Below are 19,056 nucleotides of genomic sequence, written 5' to 3'. Positions count from 1 at the left end.
TATGTGGAGAATGGTTGAGTTAAGATTTAGGCTATTTTTATATGTTTAATATATTATTTCACTTACCCACAACCTGAAAAATAGTTTTAATGCAGTAACTATCAAGTCAATCTTAAATGCTGAATGTAAATAACCCTGTGAAAAGGCTTTTCATTAGGCCCTGTTCCCCTTCATTATTACAGTATCATTGTTTCGTGTGTTATATCATCATTACTTTCAGTCAAATGTCTCCCTTGATTTGTCAGGTTTTTGTTTGATAAATAATTGAATACATTGGTTGTGATGTGTAGTTTGCTCTGGTTTATAGGTTTATGATCTGTGTCACTGTATTTTTTCAGTTTGTTGGAGGTAGATCAGCCATTCAATCAGGGAGAGTGGAAACAGGTTTGTATCATCAGGTTCTCTTAGCAGTGAGGAACTGGGCATTGCTTGGATGTGGAAAGATAAGTGAAACTGTTCTGTAGTAAGTTACATTTTCGTTGAACTTTTGGCACTTAAGAATAATTTGTGTGCTTATAGTAGATTGTGACTTTCAGCAGTAACAGAAAAATCCAGTGTTTATAACAAGCCCACCCCCATACTTACCTGAACAGGTGGTATGTTCTAGTTAGGTGAGAAGGAGATGGTAAAAAGCCATTCAGTGGTCAATAGGGAAGAGAGTAGTTTGCAGCTTGCTGTGAGGCCGCAGATTTTATTTGTTTGTGACTATGACTGAAGTTATTTTTGTTGGATTTCCCATGGTTCATTTTTGCTTCTGTTTCATTGATATTTTATTTTTAATAAATATCACTTTTTGTGCACATATTCCGGTCTGCCAACCTGTTTTATTCCAACATCCCTTCATAGGTTTCTAGTGGCCAAATACTATCTTCTGCCCTTGATATTGGGTGACAGCAAAACAGTCCCCGATACAGTGTGTTTCATGTGTGTAAAGTTTGCATTGTCTTTAAGATGGCATACAGATCCTCTCACTGTCAGTCTCGCAGAGAGTGAGCTGCACTCAGAGCTGCTCTCAGTCCCCCTGAGAGCCTGCAGACATGACTGTGGAACCGTTGTAAACACCCCTTGATGACGTATTACAGAACTGTTCACACTGAATCACTCAGTGCAACAGCCAATGGGGAAACTCAAACACTCGTATGATGGTGTATCTCAGCCAAAATCTGCAAGCACAAAGGAGATCCACACGTGTGGACATAGAGGAGCATCTTACACAACTCAAACAGCCACACACGCACATTATTTTTGTGAGTGGTTTCACAGCACACGCACAGAATATTTTTGCTTGCATAAGCAATATTGTAGCCTGCAAGGAGAAACCATGCTTTGAATGCACATACAATATGAAGGAGCATGTGGCTATTATCCCCGAGTGCACAATTACTGTCATTGCTCTCCTGCTCGCTCACAAGTGTTTTTTCTTTTTGGCAGTGAGTGGGCAGAGAACTGGATACAGCATCAGAGGCAGGGACCCATTTATTCCTATGAAAGTTGCTCAGTGGCGCATGAAGCAAAAAAAGGCAAGTCTGCTGTAAAGAAATTATGGATGATTACATACTTTGCATGCTCTATGAGTCGCATACGCCCAGAGAGCATGCTCACTAGAGACAGCTTACACAGCTAACTTCTGGTTTAGCCCTCCAGCTAACTTAAATGGGGATAAAACAATTCAATTGTGCGGCTCCTCTAGACTTTCCAAATGTGATCCGACCAAATTGATCGAATTCATTTTTCGGGGGTTGTGATGCTTAAAAAATTTTATCTGCTAATTTACAGACATCTCATTCACAATGTAAGTCAATAGAGAAAAAGTCTGGGCCAGTGTACATCACCTGACGTTGTAATAACCTGGTTTAGCTGGGATACAATCACCATTGTATCCCTAAATATAATTAGTTGAGCAGGTCCACCATCTTGGGCAGCTAGGTACGGCAACACCATTTGGACAAACCACATAGACCAGTTCTCTATGAAAAGTGCCCTGAGATAACTTCTGTTGTGATTTGGCAAACAACAGAACTCAGACAAACACATTCAAGTACATTGCTCTGTGTAACATTTTGCATACATTAAAGTAAAGTCATATAGCGCCTGGAACAATATTGTGTGTCTCTCTGGTCTGGTTGATGTTGTTCTGTTGGACTCTACAGGTGAAGTTGTTGTTGTGTCTCTTCACCACAGTCACTCTGCTGCTGACAGTATAGAGGTCATCAGGACCTCTTACTGTCTCTGTAGGTCCAGCAGAGAGGAGGTTTCCCTCACCGTCCAACCAAAACACCTCAGGCTCTGGATACCAGCCTTTAGACTCACACCGTAACACCACTATGCTGCTGTTCTTTGAGGTAACATTTATGATTGGTGTTGAGACAGCTCCTACTGATGAGACAGGAGAAATTTCCATTTCACTTCATGCTTTATAAACAGTCAAACGAGACCGGGTTAATTTTGACCCGGAAGGACAACAGGTGTCATTATGTGCTGCCATTAAAAAGCCATTAAATAGTTTCAAGCAGTATCCTGACTAAACTTTGACATATACCAATCTGTGACAATCAATCAACATATTTTCCTCTGATCTTAAATATAATTAAAATAATTCATAATTTCTGCTCTTTTTTTACTCAAAAATGAGGTATAATTTCAAGTAAATTAGGTCTATTGGCCATAAATTCCAAAAAGTATTTTAAAGTTTGTGGTAATGAGTTGGAATGAAGTTGGCTAAAAAGATGTAACACAGTTTTGGGGGGTAATTTATACTTCATGCTTTAGTCAAAGCTGACTGTAACTTATTCAATGACTTATACATAACAATCACTTATTTATCTCAATTTACATAAACTATTTAACAAAATACAGACTGCACTACCGAAATAAACACACATAAACATAACTTGGCTCCCACAGTGTTGTTGAGTGTGATTTCCCATAAACCATTACCAATAAACCACAGAGGAAATAATCTGAGAAGAGATTAGTGGTGATTACATGACAATACATGCATGCAGGATTTTAAGATGCACACACTGACATGTATTCAGTTTTCAGAATGAGGCACCACAGCTTCTCTCCGAAAACGAGAAAATGAATTACAGTTCTGAAAGTCAATGTCTGAAATATAAGGGAAGGGAAATTTGTGTTGTATCCATTTTCTGAGTTATTTGAATCCCATCTCTTACATTACAGTCAGGCAGTACTTCATGGTAAGTATGAACAGCAGGAACAATTACAGAGACCATTAACTATTTCAGTGTACATATGGGCTTTGAGTTTTCTATTAAGAATTACTTTCACACCAACTGTTTGATGTGATGACATTGCACCATTTTAACTACACTTTTTTGAGTTGCCCTCAAGTGTGATGTGACAATGGAAAAAATAAGGGTAATCTCCTGAGATTTTTACCCAACAGCAACAATAAGAGTCATTGCTGTAAAATCCATTACAGTAAAGGTCTAATCTCCACTTTGAGCAGCTACAACCTTTAAACACTGATTACATGTTCGCACATCATTAATTTCACACAACTATTATTTAAAACAAGAACTTTTGACATTTAGATTAACTTCAACAGTCCTTTCTACATGGTTTAAAGTATATTATCAATAAATGTAGTAAAATACTGAATTAAGGCACATTTATTGTTTCATTTACATACTGTCGGCAAGTAAAACAGTACTTCTTCCACCACTGTTGAAGTATGAAATTATATTCAATAAGTATTTCCTGCCCTTATCTTGAAGTTTCACTTTAGAAGGAATGTGGTTTTGACTTTTATAGTCAAAGGAGTTCATCATTCGCTATAAAAGCTTTGTATAAAAGTTTGTAATTGTATAAAAATACAGTCAAACTTTTAAATGTATGAAAAATTCAGCATTTTTTGATGATGATTTAATTTAATGATGATGTAATGCCTTATAAAAAAACATAGAAAATTTGTTTTTGAAGACAAAGTACATAGTCTGCACATTGTTTTATCAGTCAAAGCTTTAATTTTTTTTAACATTAAGAAATGATGACATATCCAACATTTAACATACATAATAAGTAATACATTTTACTTGGTCTTATCTACAGTATGAAGAACGCTAGTTCTCTTTTCTGAGAGCGAATGTGAAAGGGTCACAAATAAAAAGTAGACTTCCTCATTTCACAAGTCAGATGTCATGTAGTGTGTAATTATGAAATACAGATTATCAGAAGTAAATGAAAATCATTTTTAGTCATTTTAAGGCAAACTGTCTCTTAACTGTGGTATGGTTTTTCTGAGGACTGTATATATTTACAATATATTTAGACCTTATAAAGTTCTATCGTACATGCAACGTAACCACAGTCTCATCCTGGGTTAAACTACAGACTCAGAGACGTCAACAATGCAAATTTGCATTACTGACAATTCTTACTAAATAACTGCTCCAAATCCAACACCTTTGGATTGCTCCAAAGATGTATCTGAAGCTTGATTTAAAAATGAAAATCAAGCAGTAATAAGTTATAATAGATACACAACAAGTACATGATTGGCTGATTCAGTCATAACACACTAGATCGGATCTTCTATGAGCCGTAGCAATAAAAATATAATTATAACAGAGGGACACATTTAAGATTAGAACAATTCTCTTGTTGCATTACTGGTCTTGGGTCTTTTGGTTGTGGTGACTCCTGGTGGTCGTGTCACAAAAGGACAACAAAAATATCCACATGGATGGTCTCAAAGCAAAATGTGTAGAGTTTCTTTCAGCCCAGTTTATACAATTTGAATCGATTCATTTATAGAATGTATCCCACCAAAATGAAAAGTTGTATTTTAAGTTTACCATTAGAATTATTTATAATGGATGATATACAGTGGCCTTGAGGGGCAAAACACAATAACATTCTACAAATAACGAGATGTCATTCTGAATACAGTGACTCTCTGATCAAAAATGAAGTACAACAGTATAACACAAATGAGGTATATACACACTAATATTTATACTACACAGGCCATCAAAATAAACTGAAAGCAGATGTTTCCTGGTTGCTAAATTCTTTTTTTATAACCTAATTTTTCAAAATGTGAGGCACCATAGTGACATATAACCAAGGTAAATAACAAAGAAAGAAAAAAATGGTAAAAGGACAAACAATAACAACAACAAACACAAAAACGCAAAAAAAGCAAAAATAATAATATCAAAACTAATGAAAGATAACATAAAGTACAAAACACTCATATATATACCCTCCAAACCCCTTCCCCACTCACCCCCTAATCCATACAATAATCCATCCATGTATACATTCAAATTCATATTATTCACAGGTCTTTCTATCGCCTGTTCTATCACTGACCTCCCTCATCCACCCCACCACCGAAAACAGGTCACTCAATGATACAAGTTGAATTACATATACCATCAGGGTAAGGTGCATGCTAATGAATAAAAAGAAGGGTACAAGTTAAATAACCAATCAATATTAATTTCATAAACATGATACAACTGGAAAGAGAGAAACAAATAATTAAATACATAAATAGTAATAATGCTGTTAATAAAAATAATGATTAAAAAAGGATGAAAAAGATAAAAGGGTGTGCTTCCCCTGTTGACTCCTCCCAATATCTATTTTATCTAATAACAATCTATTAGCTGTCTGAATGTCTAATGAAATTACTGTAGGTTACTTTTTGTTAAACTGAGGTGTAATATCTTCATATCTTCTGCTGTAACATTTTGCCCATATGTTAACTGCTCCATTTCTTTTACTTGCTCCATTAAATCCTTCAGTTTCTCTACACTAGGCCTTAGTTTCTGAAGTCAGTTTTTTGTTATAAGTTTAAGAGCAGTTATCCTTACATTCTAATAAGATACTCGTCTTCAGTTCTGACTATTCCCTTTGGCATTTTTCCTAACAAAATGAACTCATGGTTAATTTTGAGGTCCATTTTCAAAACAAAAATGATATTTTTCAAGTAAAAAAGAAAAAAGACAGTACTTACTATACACTCTCCTATCTGTCAGTATCTATATTCATGATGAGTGTTAAGATATCACGTTTGGTGAGCAGTTGTGGACAATTATATAGCCATCTATACTAATATTGGGAACCACTGGTGTAGAGGACACATTGACAGGATGATACAGTAACACACATACAGCTAAACAAATATGAGCAAACTTATAGCTTAATACAACATATATAGCTATTATATACTGGCAAGAATTGCACAACAAACTACATTTATACATTCAGGATTGTTAATACAGTTAGAGGTAGTGAGGTTATTGCACAAGTTTTCAATTACATTTGATTATATGTATGTATATAAAGGTGAAATAGAATTGTAGCTTTTTCAGACTAATTGTTATCAAACCTTCCGTGGCTGCTTTAAGTGTTGAGAAGTGTAATTTGAGGGAAGAAGCTGTTCTTGTGTCTGGTGGTTTTGGCTTGTAGTGTTGTGTAGTTATGTCCAAGGTCTGCAGTGACTCTGGAGGTGTACATGTTCTGGAGGAAGGGTAATGTGGATCTTTTCTCCAATCCTGACTGTCAGTTGCAGTCTGTTCTTGTCTGGTTTGGTGGTTGATCCAAACAAGACAGTGATGGATGTGCAGAGAACAGACTTGCAGGTTAAACTTCCTGAGCTGATGCAGGAAGTTTATCCTCTGCTGGGCGTTTTTCTGTAGCAGCTGTTTCTTGCTCCAGTAACACATCTGTCTTCTGTGTCGTTACCTCATTTAAATCTTGATTGAACTCATACCTAGTAAACTATAAAATATTAAGTCATTTGTTATGTCTTTCCAAAATTACACATATCTGTCATATTATGTTCTGGTTGAGTTTAGGCAACTAAAACATTTGATTACGTTCATCTTCACAGTTAAAGGACAAAAGACAAGATGCAAACCCTGATCTTGCCTGCTTTGCTTTGACTGATGCTTACTCTAAATTACTCTAATTTTTAAATCTAGCTTCCAGTTAGCTACAGAATTAGTTTAGAAGAGCATTTGAATGTTTTTAAATCACACAACAGCTTTGGTCCATTGCAACTTGCTGACTTGCTTGACATTCAGTCAGATCTTAAGGTCAAACTAGGACCTAAAGGGTATAGGGTGAAGTATGTATCCATTATACTAAAGTAGTGAGGCATTAAGGCCAAATTACATAAAATAACTAATAGACAAACTCAAATATAAAAAATAAATAAGTAAGAATAACTAAAAATAGAACAGAGGCTAGAGATACACTGGAGAGATACACTGTACAATGATGTTAATATGCTATAGTATAATACACAGTACATTAGTGCAAGTCAGGTGGATATTGCTATAGTAGTAAGGTGTGTGATTGTCCATGGATGTTAGAAGCAAATAAAGAAGAAAAAGAGGTAAACAAATATCAGCTAAAAAAAAAACATAATCAAAGTGTAGCCCAAAGATAACTAAGTGAGACAGAGGGTGTGTGGATGGGTGTAGTATCCTGAAATTTAAAAAAGACAAGTAAAACAATACCTTAATCTCGATCCCCACAACCGACAGGATGACTATGAAGACACCAGCTAAGCTCAAAGCCAAGATACATTTCATATGCCAAGGCAGGGCTGTGAAGATATCAATTGAAATGATAAACCACAGAACAACATGGTATTTATGTTAATCATATGATACATTTATTAATCATTTCTACCTGAAACAATAATGTGTGTCTCTCTGGTCTGGTTGATGTTCTTCTGTTGGACTCTACAGGTGACGTTGTTGTCGTGCCTCTTCTCTACAGTCACTCTGCTGCTGACAGTATAGAGGTCATCAGGACCTCTGACTGTCTTTGTAGGTCCAGCAGAGAGGAGGTTTCCCTCACCATCCAACCAAGACACCTCAGGCTCTGGATACCAGCCTTTAGACTCACACTGTAACACCACATTTGTGCCGTTTCTGTTTATCACCTTTATGAAAGGTGAAGAGACAGCACCTAAAATGAGAGAGTGGAGATATAAATTTCCTGCAGCTGATACAAGTTAATCATTATAACAGTGTGTCTCCTCTGAATTCTCACTCACATCTTAAATTTGTGTCGTGTGTATTTTGTTTGTCAGGTTGGACAGAACAACCAAGCCAATCAGAGTCTTTGCTTGCAGGTGGCACTAAAGTTATTGACATACAAAGCTGTGTTCGAGTCAGACAATGATCCACCTCCATGGTTTGGATCTGCTTAAGTTTGGGGAACTAAAAAACTTATTTGCTCAAGGTTAGGTTGCTTTTTCATGTCTTTTTCAAGTCCTAGAGGTGCTCAGAATCATGGAAAGTTTGAATGACAGTGAGTAAGTGGAACTTGAGTTATATGTGCACAAACTGTGTCAAACGGATTCATTAGGATACATACAAACACATAATAATGGGCCAAATTAAAATAGATATTAACCATGTACAGATATAACTAATAAGTGTAAATATACTAAAAATCTGTAAAGATAAAATGTGTCTATCTCTTTAATGAAAGGGAAAAAGATGGAATTACTGTCCAGTACTGTGGTCAAGTGTGTCAAATAAAGACTTGGAAAAACTACAATCAGAAAAACATCATCAGAAGGCACATAACCTTGGGTTGGTCATTGATGAAGGACAGGATGGTTATTTCCCTGCTTTGTTTTATTATAAATATTTAATTGTCTAAAATCACAAATGTCCTGCTTTTCATAAAGCAGTAATGACCATAACTATAATACTCTTGGCATGTAGCAAGAGGTTGTTTTTCACTTCCTGCCTCACAAACTAATGCAAGGCAACATACTGTTATGTACAAAGGAATAAAAATATGGAATGGGTTGCCATCACATGTTACACATTTAACAAGTAAAACTGTTTTTTTAAGACTTTTAAGACTCAAAGCACATTTTCAAATGTCATGTAAAAACAAACCTATACATGAACATATATCGTCTTACCAATGATAAGTTTGATGAAAGCAGCCCGACCCAGTGTGGGAGCAAGACATCTGTATGTTCCCTCATCAGAAGGTTTCACCTCAGAGAGTCTCAGTGAAATGTCTCCTTCCTTTAATTTGTCAGTTAGCAGTGATGTTCTTCCCCTGTAGGACGGCTGTTTATTAACCACAGATTCTTGACTGTTCGCCCTCACATGGACAAACCCAGGGCTCAGGTCAGGTCTCACCCACTCCAGCCTCAAGTCAAAAGCATTGATCGCAGGTTTCAGGTGACACGGCAAAATGATGTCGTCACCAACTGTCGCCACTATTGGCTGAGATGGACCAATCACCTGAGGTTGACCTGAGTAAGAAACAGATCTGTTTTTTAATTCTTGCTGTCTCAACTGCCATTTCACACAACAAGGCTCTTTGTATATCAGTTTGTAGGTCATGATCTACTTTCGTATCAATAACTAGTAAAGTACAGTACATCAGTCTCCATAAAATTGCAGTACAGTACAGACACAACAACCTAAAAATTAAAAAAGCTGCTAGTACTCCAAATCTGGTGGCTATCAATCAGTTTGCACATTTTTGGGGTAATAATTTGGAATCATTTTTTAAAGTTAATGAAGTTTGTGTTCATTGAATCCAGCACACATAGTGCTATTTAAATAGTTTGCTTTGAAATTACCTGCACATGACTGTAGGACAAGAAAGACAATCATATGATGTAAAACCAAAACTGTGAAGTCACTGAAGGTCAATCTATCACTGGGCTGTATTGGATGCTGCATCATGGATTTCTGAAAGCTGGACAAAAAAGTTGTAAAATGGAAGATAATGCTTATTCAAATTGTATTTATGATATTTTCACAAATCAAATAAACAGTGTGTCATCACTTAAAAGTAAAGGAATCTTGAGATAATAAAAACACTTGAGCTAAAGAAAGTTATGATGTAACTACAAGGTAGTTATATCTTGATTTGCGATCTCTCTTTTTCTTCTTTGGCTCACGCCTTTTTCTTTACCAAAGAATGGGGAAGGTACAGCATATCTGCCCTTCAGTGATATTGTGCTGTATATCTGAATGCAATATCTGGTTAAAGGAAACTTTCATGAACTGTCAGTGACAAAAACAGGGTGCAAACACTCCTTGAAACAAAACTACGTACTTTTTTGAATACTGTGCCCCTTTGAACAAATTAAAAAAATAAGAGAAGTTAAATTCTATTTGACGATTTCATAACTTTATACTCAGACAGTCAAACCAAGTCAACATTTAACAACCTTTGATGGACAAAATGTCACAGTGTGCTTTACGGACAAACACAGTCGTGTCACAAAAATAAGAAAATTCCCAAAATTTGACTTGCAAAATACCATATACACCCAAAACACAACAACATGCTGCTTTGTTTTTAAATTCCCAAGGTTCTCAGCTCCACCTTAAGCAGCAACATTAAAATAGTGCTTTACTGTCACTCTTAAAGGAACAATTATTTAAAATGATAACTCACTAACATTTAAATAAACTACATGTCACTGCTAATGCTTCTTTGATTTTACTTAAAATGAAAGTCCTTTAAAAGTATCACATTTAGTGGATTTACAGTAAATTAAAAGTTAAATTCTTACCTAGAAGGCACACAAGGAGTCCACTCACCCTCCAACTGTTGTGACGCAGTTCAGAAATGTAGCTGTTATTTATACACACACTGAAAAACTTGTCCTTCCTGTCAGGTGATAATTTGTTAAAGAAATTAAGATATACTGTACTTCTCCACCTCTGACTAGTCTGTGGTTAATTGTGAGATGCTTAAAGGGGCCACATAATGCCCATTTCCCAGTTTTCATTTTTGTTTTAGGACATCTGCATGCTTTCAATTGCAAAAAAAAGAAAAACAAAAGAAAAACAAAAGAAAAAAAACAGTTTCACTTTCTGCAGAGGAGGACTTTTCCATTATGCAATTGTGGCCACTGCCTCCTTTGGGCTCTAGATTTATTATGCTATTTAGATATGAAACATATAAAATTCTGTTACTATTCAAACTCATTATAATTCATCACAAAAGGCCCCCAAAAGCACATTTTTAAAAATCATTGTCAATGTGCAAGTCCTGCACTACAGGGGGATGGACTATCACCTCATGACTCACTTGTTGCTAAGCAGAGTTAACATGTAATTCAACACAACATCAAATAGTGAAACTGAGTTTTCACAGAGTACATATTTAAAGAAAAAACAAAAAAGCAACGGTGGAAGAAGTACTCAGATGCTTTACTTCAGTAAGAGCACCAATACAGCATTTTCATTTATTCCTCTCACCTTTTCAACATGGAAGATGCAACTCTTGTTTCACTTATTTACTCTTTGATTTGACAGACTCACACTCTACAGGGACATCTTGTGGCCACAAGTTGACAAAGCAGCTCCATTAGTGATTTAATACACGTGAGTTCATTATTCCAGGACATACAGTGAGGTGAGAGATTTAGTGATAAATTCTGAATGTCTTTTCAAAATGTATCCATAGTCAGTTAATGCAGGTTTAAGTGGCATTTTGAATGTATCAGTTTTACTTTAATTAAAGTGGTGTTATTTTTACCTAATTAAAGGATTTGAATTTACTGGGCGTTTGTACATTTTACATTTGAGAGTACTGACCAGATTATTCTCTAGGTTTCTTGCAACAATGATGTGTAGAGACTCTTCAGGGGCAAAAATGTAAAAAAAAAAAAAAAAAAAACACAGGGTAAAGGTTATGCTAACTTTAGGGATACTTGAACCAATCAGAGAGTCAGGGATGGTCGGCCCCTCTTGACTGAGAGCCTATAACTCAAAGACTGTCAAACCACAGGAAGAGGAAGTTCTAACTTACATTATAATAAAGTTGCATTCAGTCTGATACTCAGACAGTCAGCAGCAAGACAGCATGGAGGTCACAGCTCTCTGCTTCAGACTGTGTGAGTACTCACCTGTCATGGTTTCTTCTCTTTTTATACGTTTTTCATAGTCATTTACATCAAAATATCTGATGTCTGATGTACAACTCTGTTCCTTTGTTTATCCAGTGATGCTTGAAATCGTTCAGCAAGTTCAGAAAAGTGGTGAGTAACAAATACAAAATCCTAAAGATACTTTTTTGCATCATTCTTTTACCTAAAGAATCATGGTAGAAGGTTGACGTGAACCTTTTGAATGTAATATATGTATGTGTAATGTAATGTTATTTAGGTTCCTACAATTTTGTTTAATGTATTTTGTGAAGGGATTGTTCATTAATTAATTAATGTCCATGTTGCTGGTGAAAACTTGAATGTATCTTGCAGAGAGACACAATTTAAACTGATTCTGTCACAAGGTGGACTCACCTACAATCATTTGTTTTGATCCAAATCTGGATGTTTCTTTGGATACTTTTTAAAAAATAATTACCTCTCGGTTTCAGATGCAGCTTTTCTTCGTATCACTCCAGACAGACTGCAGCATTTTCAACACGACTCAGTTTCTCTTGACTATGTTTGATGACTCAACTCAGTTGAGAGGAATCAGGAATAATGAGGAATTTACTCCTGTATGTGCTATTAATAAGAGGACGCCAACAGGGTCCCTCTGCAGCATTGATAGAGTCTATCCAACAGACAGTGGAGAATACTGGTGTGAGACTGACGGAGGAGAGAGAAGCAACAGTGTCAACATCACTGTCACTGGTAAAGTATGTTTATTGTGTTTCTAAAACCACTATATATCCATTTTGAACTGGTAATTATCTGTTTCTCACCCAGTATGTCCAGTATGACACTATAACACACTATATAATGTATAAAATCATTTGTTCTCTGATCAACATGTTCAAAATGATCAGGTTTACTGTAAATTTGGTAGATTTTATTAAATGTATGTTTTTACAGAATCATGGAATCTGTATAAGGGAAGAATAAAACATTGAACAATGAGCCATCGTCTATGTCCCATGTTGCCTGTACGCTCCTTATTAAGTGAGGAGCCGTTTAGCACATTTAGCATTTTATATTATGCAGAGTCAGGGTCAAACCAGAACCTTTATGTTTAAAAGTCTGTGTCTGTGGTGAAACTTAAAATAATTTCTTCATTTATATTAAAAATCACAAATTAACTATGTTACAGATATGTGGGAACCTCTGCCTACTGCTAGGGTTAGGGTTAGTATTATATATATATAATTTTTCTATTGTGTTCTCTCTAAATCTGAAACGTATTCATTCAGTGAAGAGCTTTACTTTGCAGTCAGCCAACGATGGTGCCATATGAATAAAATTGAATTTGATATCAAGGTAATGGTATTTGATGTGATTTTTTTTCACTCCAGTCTCAATTTTTCCCAATTTTCTACTGTGTTACTGCAACATTGTACATAAAACATATTTTTAGCATTTTTTTCAATATGTTGTTCAGCTGGTTCTGTGATCCTGGAGAGTCCCGTCCGTCCTGTGATGGAGGGAGACGATGTGACTCTGCGCTGCAGAAACAAGGCAAACTCTACCAACCTCCGAGCTGATTTCTACAAAGATGGCGTCCTCATGAAGAGCACTGCAGCAGGAGAGATGACCATTAACAGTGTCTCCATGTCTGATGAAGGACTCTACAAGTGCACCTCTGATGTTGGAACATCACCAGAGAGCTGGTTGGCTGTCAGAGGTGAGACACAAGAGTGTATCAAAACAAAATGAAGATGATATTTTAATGGTTGTATGACCAGATAGTGCATGGTAATGGCAACCTTACTTATGAGAAGTCCAGTTGTTTGACGCTTGGTAGAAAGTTTTTATAAAAGTTTGTTTGAAAAATGGAATGTGTCTACCAGTGTTGTGAAAAAATTATGACTATTAGCTGGAAATAATTTCTAAATGTTTTACAGCCATTTTGCCTTCAGTGCCACTTTCCTGCTGAATATTCTTCAGATTTCCAGCTTATGTATGTGTAAATATACATAATATTGTTTATAAATATTGTTTAAATAAATGTTTAATGTATCACATGATGTGACTTGACATGACTTTCCCCTCCAGGGATCAATAACATCTCATCTTTTTTCTTACAGTCTTTGCAGCACACAAAGAAACTCAGAGCTCTTCCTCAGACGACACCTCAGATCAGTCCTCGTCTTAAGGACTGTGTTCACCATCGTGATGGTGGCTCTGCTGCTGCTGCTGGTGGGACTACTTCACTGTGGGAAACTCAAAGTTACATAAAAATAACAGATACTCACTCACATGTAAAACTGCCAAAGTAAGGATGATGCTGGAATGATTTTTATCTTGTAAGATAGTTTGGTCACAAAGTTAATGAAGCAGAAAACATGATAAAGCGATTTGGGTTTGACGTCCCTTCAGCAGAGTTAACAGGCTGTTAGCATGCATTGTCTCTTCTGTTCCTGGTGAGCCATCACACTTTAAATACACTTTATGATGGTGTTTTGTTTATTTTTTATTTCATTTCTCATATGTATACTTCTTATCATATGTTTATAGGTTGGTAGGATTGCCTAATTTTGGATAAGGCAGTCGCAATACGGCAGCTTGTGTACAGGAAAGTTTTATGAGCACGTACGAAACACTGTGGCAGCTTTCATCAAGCGAAATAGCTACATAAGCTGTTAGACTTGCTTCTCATGCATCTATATTTGAACGTTGACTGTTGAGATTAAAATAAAAGGTTGAAAACCACAGAGGTAGTGGCCAGACATGTGAACTATTTTCAAAAGGCGTGACTTATATCTTTATCTGTGTTTATTTTAGATGCTGCAGATACAGGTGATAATTTGAGCTTCTAAGATGAAGCTGCATAATTTAGAGAAACTTACAGGGTAAGACAATAAAGCTGGGCATAAATTAAAGTTTTAAATATACAAGATTCAAAGACTTTATTGTCATACACAGAGCAGCAGGTTACACATTACCATGAAATTCTTACTTTGCAGTCTGTCTACATTGCCGTTTATATTAAAAAGGAGAAATAAAATAACAGTATCTGGAACGGCACAGGTTAAGAAGTTTAAAAGAAGTTAAATACAAAATGACTGTACAGATTAATACAGTATGTGCAGAAAAGAGTGAACAGTGCAAACTCGCCGTGTTAATTAATTGAATACATTGGTTGTGATGTGTAGTTTGTTCTGGTTTACAGGTTTATGATCTATATGTGTCACTCTGTATGTTTTCAGTTGTTTATTGGGAGTAGATCAGCTGTTCAGTCAGGAAGAGTGGAAACAGGTTTGTATCATCAGGTTCTCTTAGCGGTGAGGAATTAGGCATTGCTAAGATGTGGAAAGATAAGTGAAACTGTTCTGTGGTAAATTACATTTTTGTTGAACTTTTAGGCACTTATGAATAATTTGTGTGTTTATAGTAGATGATGACTGTCAGCAGTAACAGAAAAATCCAGTGTTTATAATTGTGTGGTGTTCTGTATGCTTAAAAAGTCTAGTGTCTGGGTAGCTCACCCCCATATTTACCTGAGCAGGTGGTATGTTCCAGTTAGGTAAGGAGGAGATGGTAAAAAGCCATTCAGTGGTCAATAGGGAAGAGAGTAGTTGGCAGCTTGCTGTGAGGCTGCAGATTTTATTTGTTTGTTACTACTACAAGTTATTTTTGTTGAATTTCCCATGGTTCATTTTTGCTTCTGTTTCATTGATATTTTATTTTTAATAAATATCACTTTTTGTGCACATATTCCAGCCTGCCAACCTGTTTTATTCCAACATCCCTTCATAGGTTTCCAGGGCCAAAATACCATCTTCTGCCCTTGATATGTGGTGGTGGCACAACAGACTCCAATACAGTGTATTTCATGTGTGTAAAGTTTGCATTGTCTTTAAGATGGCATACAGATCCTCTCACTGTCAGTCTTGCAGAGAGTGAGCTGCACTCAGAGCTGCTCTCAGTCCCCCTGAGAGCCTGCAGACATGACTGTGGAAGCGTTGTATATACCCCTTGATGACGTATTACAGAACTGTTCACACTGAATCACTCTGAAAAAGCAACAGCCAATGGGGAAACTCCAACACCCATATGAGGGCATATCTCAATTTGTGAGCACAAATTAGATCCAAGCGCGTGGACGTAGAGGAGCCGCTCACGCAACTCAAACAGCTGCACTCGCACACAGAATATTTTTGCTTGCATAAGCAATATTGTAATCTGTGAGGGGAATCCATGCTTTGAATGCACACAGAATTCGAAGGAGTGTGTGACTGTTATCCCTGAGTGCACAACTACTGTCATTGCTCTCCTGCTCGCTCATGAGTGTTTTTTCTTTTTGGCGGTAAGTGAGTAGACCCATTGATGTATGAAGGGAACTGGATACAGCATCAGAGGCAGGGACCCATTTATTTCTATGAAAGTTGCTGAGTGGCGCATGAAGCCAAAAAAGGCAGGTCCAATGTAAAGAAATTATGGATGAAAACATACTTTGCATGCTCTATGGGCCGCATATGCCCATGGAGCATGCTCACTAGAGACAGCTGAGACAGCTAACCTCTGGTTTAGCCCTCCAGCTAACTAATTGGGATAAAACAATTCAATTGTGCGGCTCCTCTAGACTTTCAAAATGCGATCTGACCAAATGGATCAAATTCTGAGTTATTTTTCAGGGGTTGTGACGCTTAAAAAATTTTATCTGCTAATTTACAGACATCTCATTCACAATGTAAGTCATTAGGGAAAAAGTCTGGGCCAGTGTACATCACCTGACGTTGTAATAACCTGGTTTAGCTGGGATACAATCACCATTGTATCCCTAAATATAATTAGTTGATCACAATCGACGGGGAGACAACAGGAAGGTTAAATAATGTTGCCTTTTACAAAATATTATGGTTACATTAACATATATTAAATCCAATGATTATTAGCTGAACTTTAACAAATTACTATGAATTAACTTATTCAATGACTTATACATAACAATCACTTATGTATCTCAATTTACATAAACTGTTTAACAAAATACAGACTGCACTACCGAATTAAACACACATAAACATAACTTGGCTCCCACAGCGTTGTTGAGTGTGACTTCCCATAAACCATTACCAATAAACCACAGAGGAAATAATCTGAGACAAGATTAGCGATGATTACGTGACAATACATGCATGCAGGATTTTAATATGCATTCAGTGTCACGTATTCCGTTTTCAGAATGAGGCACCACAGCGTCTCTCCGAAAACCAGATAATGAATATGCAGTTCTGAAAGTCCATGTCTGAAATATAAAGGAAGGGAAATTTGTGTTGTATCCATTTTCTTATTATATCTTTTTTATATACATTCTATTATTTTGGGTCTGTTTGTCTTATGTTTTTGAAATTCTTTATTTCAGAAATTCATATTCAAAAAGCAGGAAATGTGGAGGACACCTACTTGATTTAGTCTAATTCAGACTACTGAACCTTCATTTTAGTTTAACTTGAATTTAACAATGCTTTTTTTCACAGAATGAGGAATGACTTATTTGAATCCCATCTCTTACATTACAGTCAGGCAGTACTTCATGGTAAGTATGAACAGCAGGAACAATTACAGAGACCATTAACTATTTCAGTGTACATATGGGCCTTGAGTTTTCTATTAAGAATTACTCTCAAATCAACTGTTTGATGTGATGAAATTGCACCATTTTAAGTACACTTCTTGAGTTGCCCTCAAGTGTGATGTGACAATGGAAAAAATAAGGGTAATCTCCTGAGATTTTTACCCGACAGCAACAATAAGAGTCATTGCTGTAAAATCCATTACAGTAAAGGTCTAATCTCCACTTTGAGCAGCTACAACCTTTAAACACTGATTACATGTTCGCACATAATTAATTTCACACAACTATTATTTAAAACAAGAACTTTTGACATTTAGATTAACTTCAACAGTCCTTTCTACATGGTTTAAAGTATATTATCAATAAATGTAGTAAAATAGTGAATTAAGGCACGTCTTATTGTTTCATTTACATACTGTCGGCAAGTAAAACAGTACTTCTTCCACCACTGTTGAAGTATGAAATTATATTCAATAAGTATTTCCTGCCTTTATCTTGAAGTTTCACTTTAGAAGGAATGTAGTTTTGACTTTTATAGTCAAAGGAGTTCATCATTCACTATAAAAGTTTCGTATAAAGTTTGTAATTGTATAAAAATACAGTCAAATTTTTAAATGTATGAAAAATTCAGTCCAATTTAAATAGACTATGATGATGTAATGCCTTGTAAAAAACATAGAAAATTTGTTTTTGAATACAAAATAAATAGTCTGCACGTTGTTTTACCAGTCAAAGCTTTAATTTTTTTAACATTAAGAAATGATGACATATCCAACATTTAACATACGTAGTAAGTAATAAGTTTCACTTGGTCTTATCTACAGTATGAAGAACGCTAGTTCTCTTTTCTGAGAGCGAATGTGAAAGGGTCACAAATAGAAAGTAGACTTCCTCATTTCACAAGTCAGATGTCATGTGGTGTGTAATTATGAAATACAGATTATCAGAAGTAAATGAAAATCATTTTTAGTCATTTTAAGGCAAACTGTCTCTTAACTGTTAAGAGACAGTTTGCCTTAAAATGCCTTAAAATCTTTGGAGCAGTCCAAAGATGTATCTGAAGCTTGATTTAACAATGAAAAACAATTAAGCAGTAATAAGTTATAATAGATACACAACAAGTACATGATTGGCTGCTACAGTCATAACACACTAGATCGAACTTCTGTGAGTTGTAGCAATAAAATTATAATTATAACAGAGGGACACATTTAAGATTAGAACAATTCTCTTGTTGCATTGCTGGTCTTGGGTCTTTTGGCTTGTGGCGACTCCTGGTGGTTGTATCACAAAAGGACAATAAAAATATCCACATGGATGGTCTCAAAGCAAAATGTGTAGAGTTTCTTTCAGCCCAGTTTATACAATTTGAATTGCTTCATTTATAGAATGTATCCCATCAAAATGAAAAGTTGTATTTTAAGTTTACCATTAGAATTATTTATAATGGATGATATATGGTGGCCTTGAGGTGCAAAACACAATAACATTCCACAAATAATGAGATGTTATTCTGAATACAGTGACTCTTTGATCAAAAATGAAGTACAAAAGTATAACACAAATG

The 19,056-nt window shown here is 35.8% G+C and overlaps 1 protein-coding gene across 1 annotated transcript; it reads right to left on the bottom strand.

Moving 5' to 3' along the window:
• Positions 1 to 6,618: 6,618 nt before the first annotated feature.
• Positions 6,619 to 10,754, bottom strand: LOC121890001 (butyrophilin subfamily 2 member A2-like). Its single transcript, XM_042402248.1, has 6 exons — positions 10,550 to 10,754; positions 9,605 to 9,723; positions 8,930 to 9,271; positions 7,675 to 7,956; positions 7,500 to 7,588; positions 6,619 to 6,756 (listed from the first exon to the last, which is right to left on the bottom strand). The coding sequence occupies exons 2-6, from the start codon at positions 9,708 to 9,710 to the stop codon at positions 6,619 to 6,621; spliced, it is 957 nt and encodes a 318-aa protein (XP_042258182.1). The 5' UTR covers positions 9,711 to 9,723; positions 10,550 to 10,754.
• Positions 10,755 to 19,056: the final 8,302 nt, after the last annotated feature.

This window comes from Thunnus maccoyii, chromosome 22 (assembly GCF_910596095.1).
Source record: "Thunnus maccoyii chromosome 22, fThuMac1.1, whole genome shotgun sequence".
NCBI classification, from domain to species: Eukaryota; Metazoa; Chordata; class Actinopteri; order Scombriformes; family Scombridae; genus Thunnus; species Thunnus maccoyii.
This window is presented reverse-complemented; position numbering and strand designations above follow the sequence as displayed.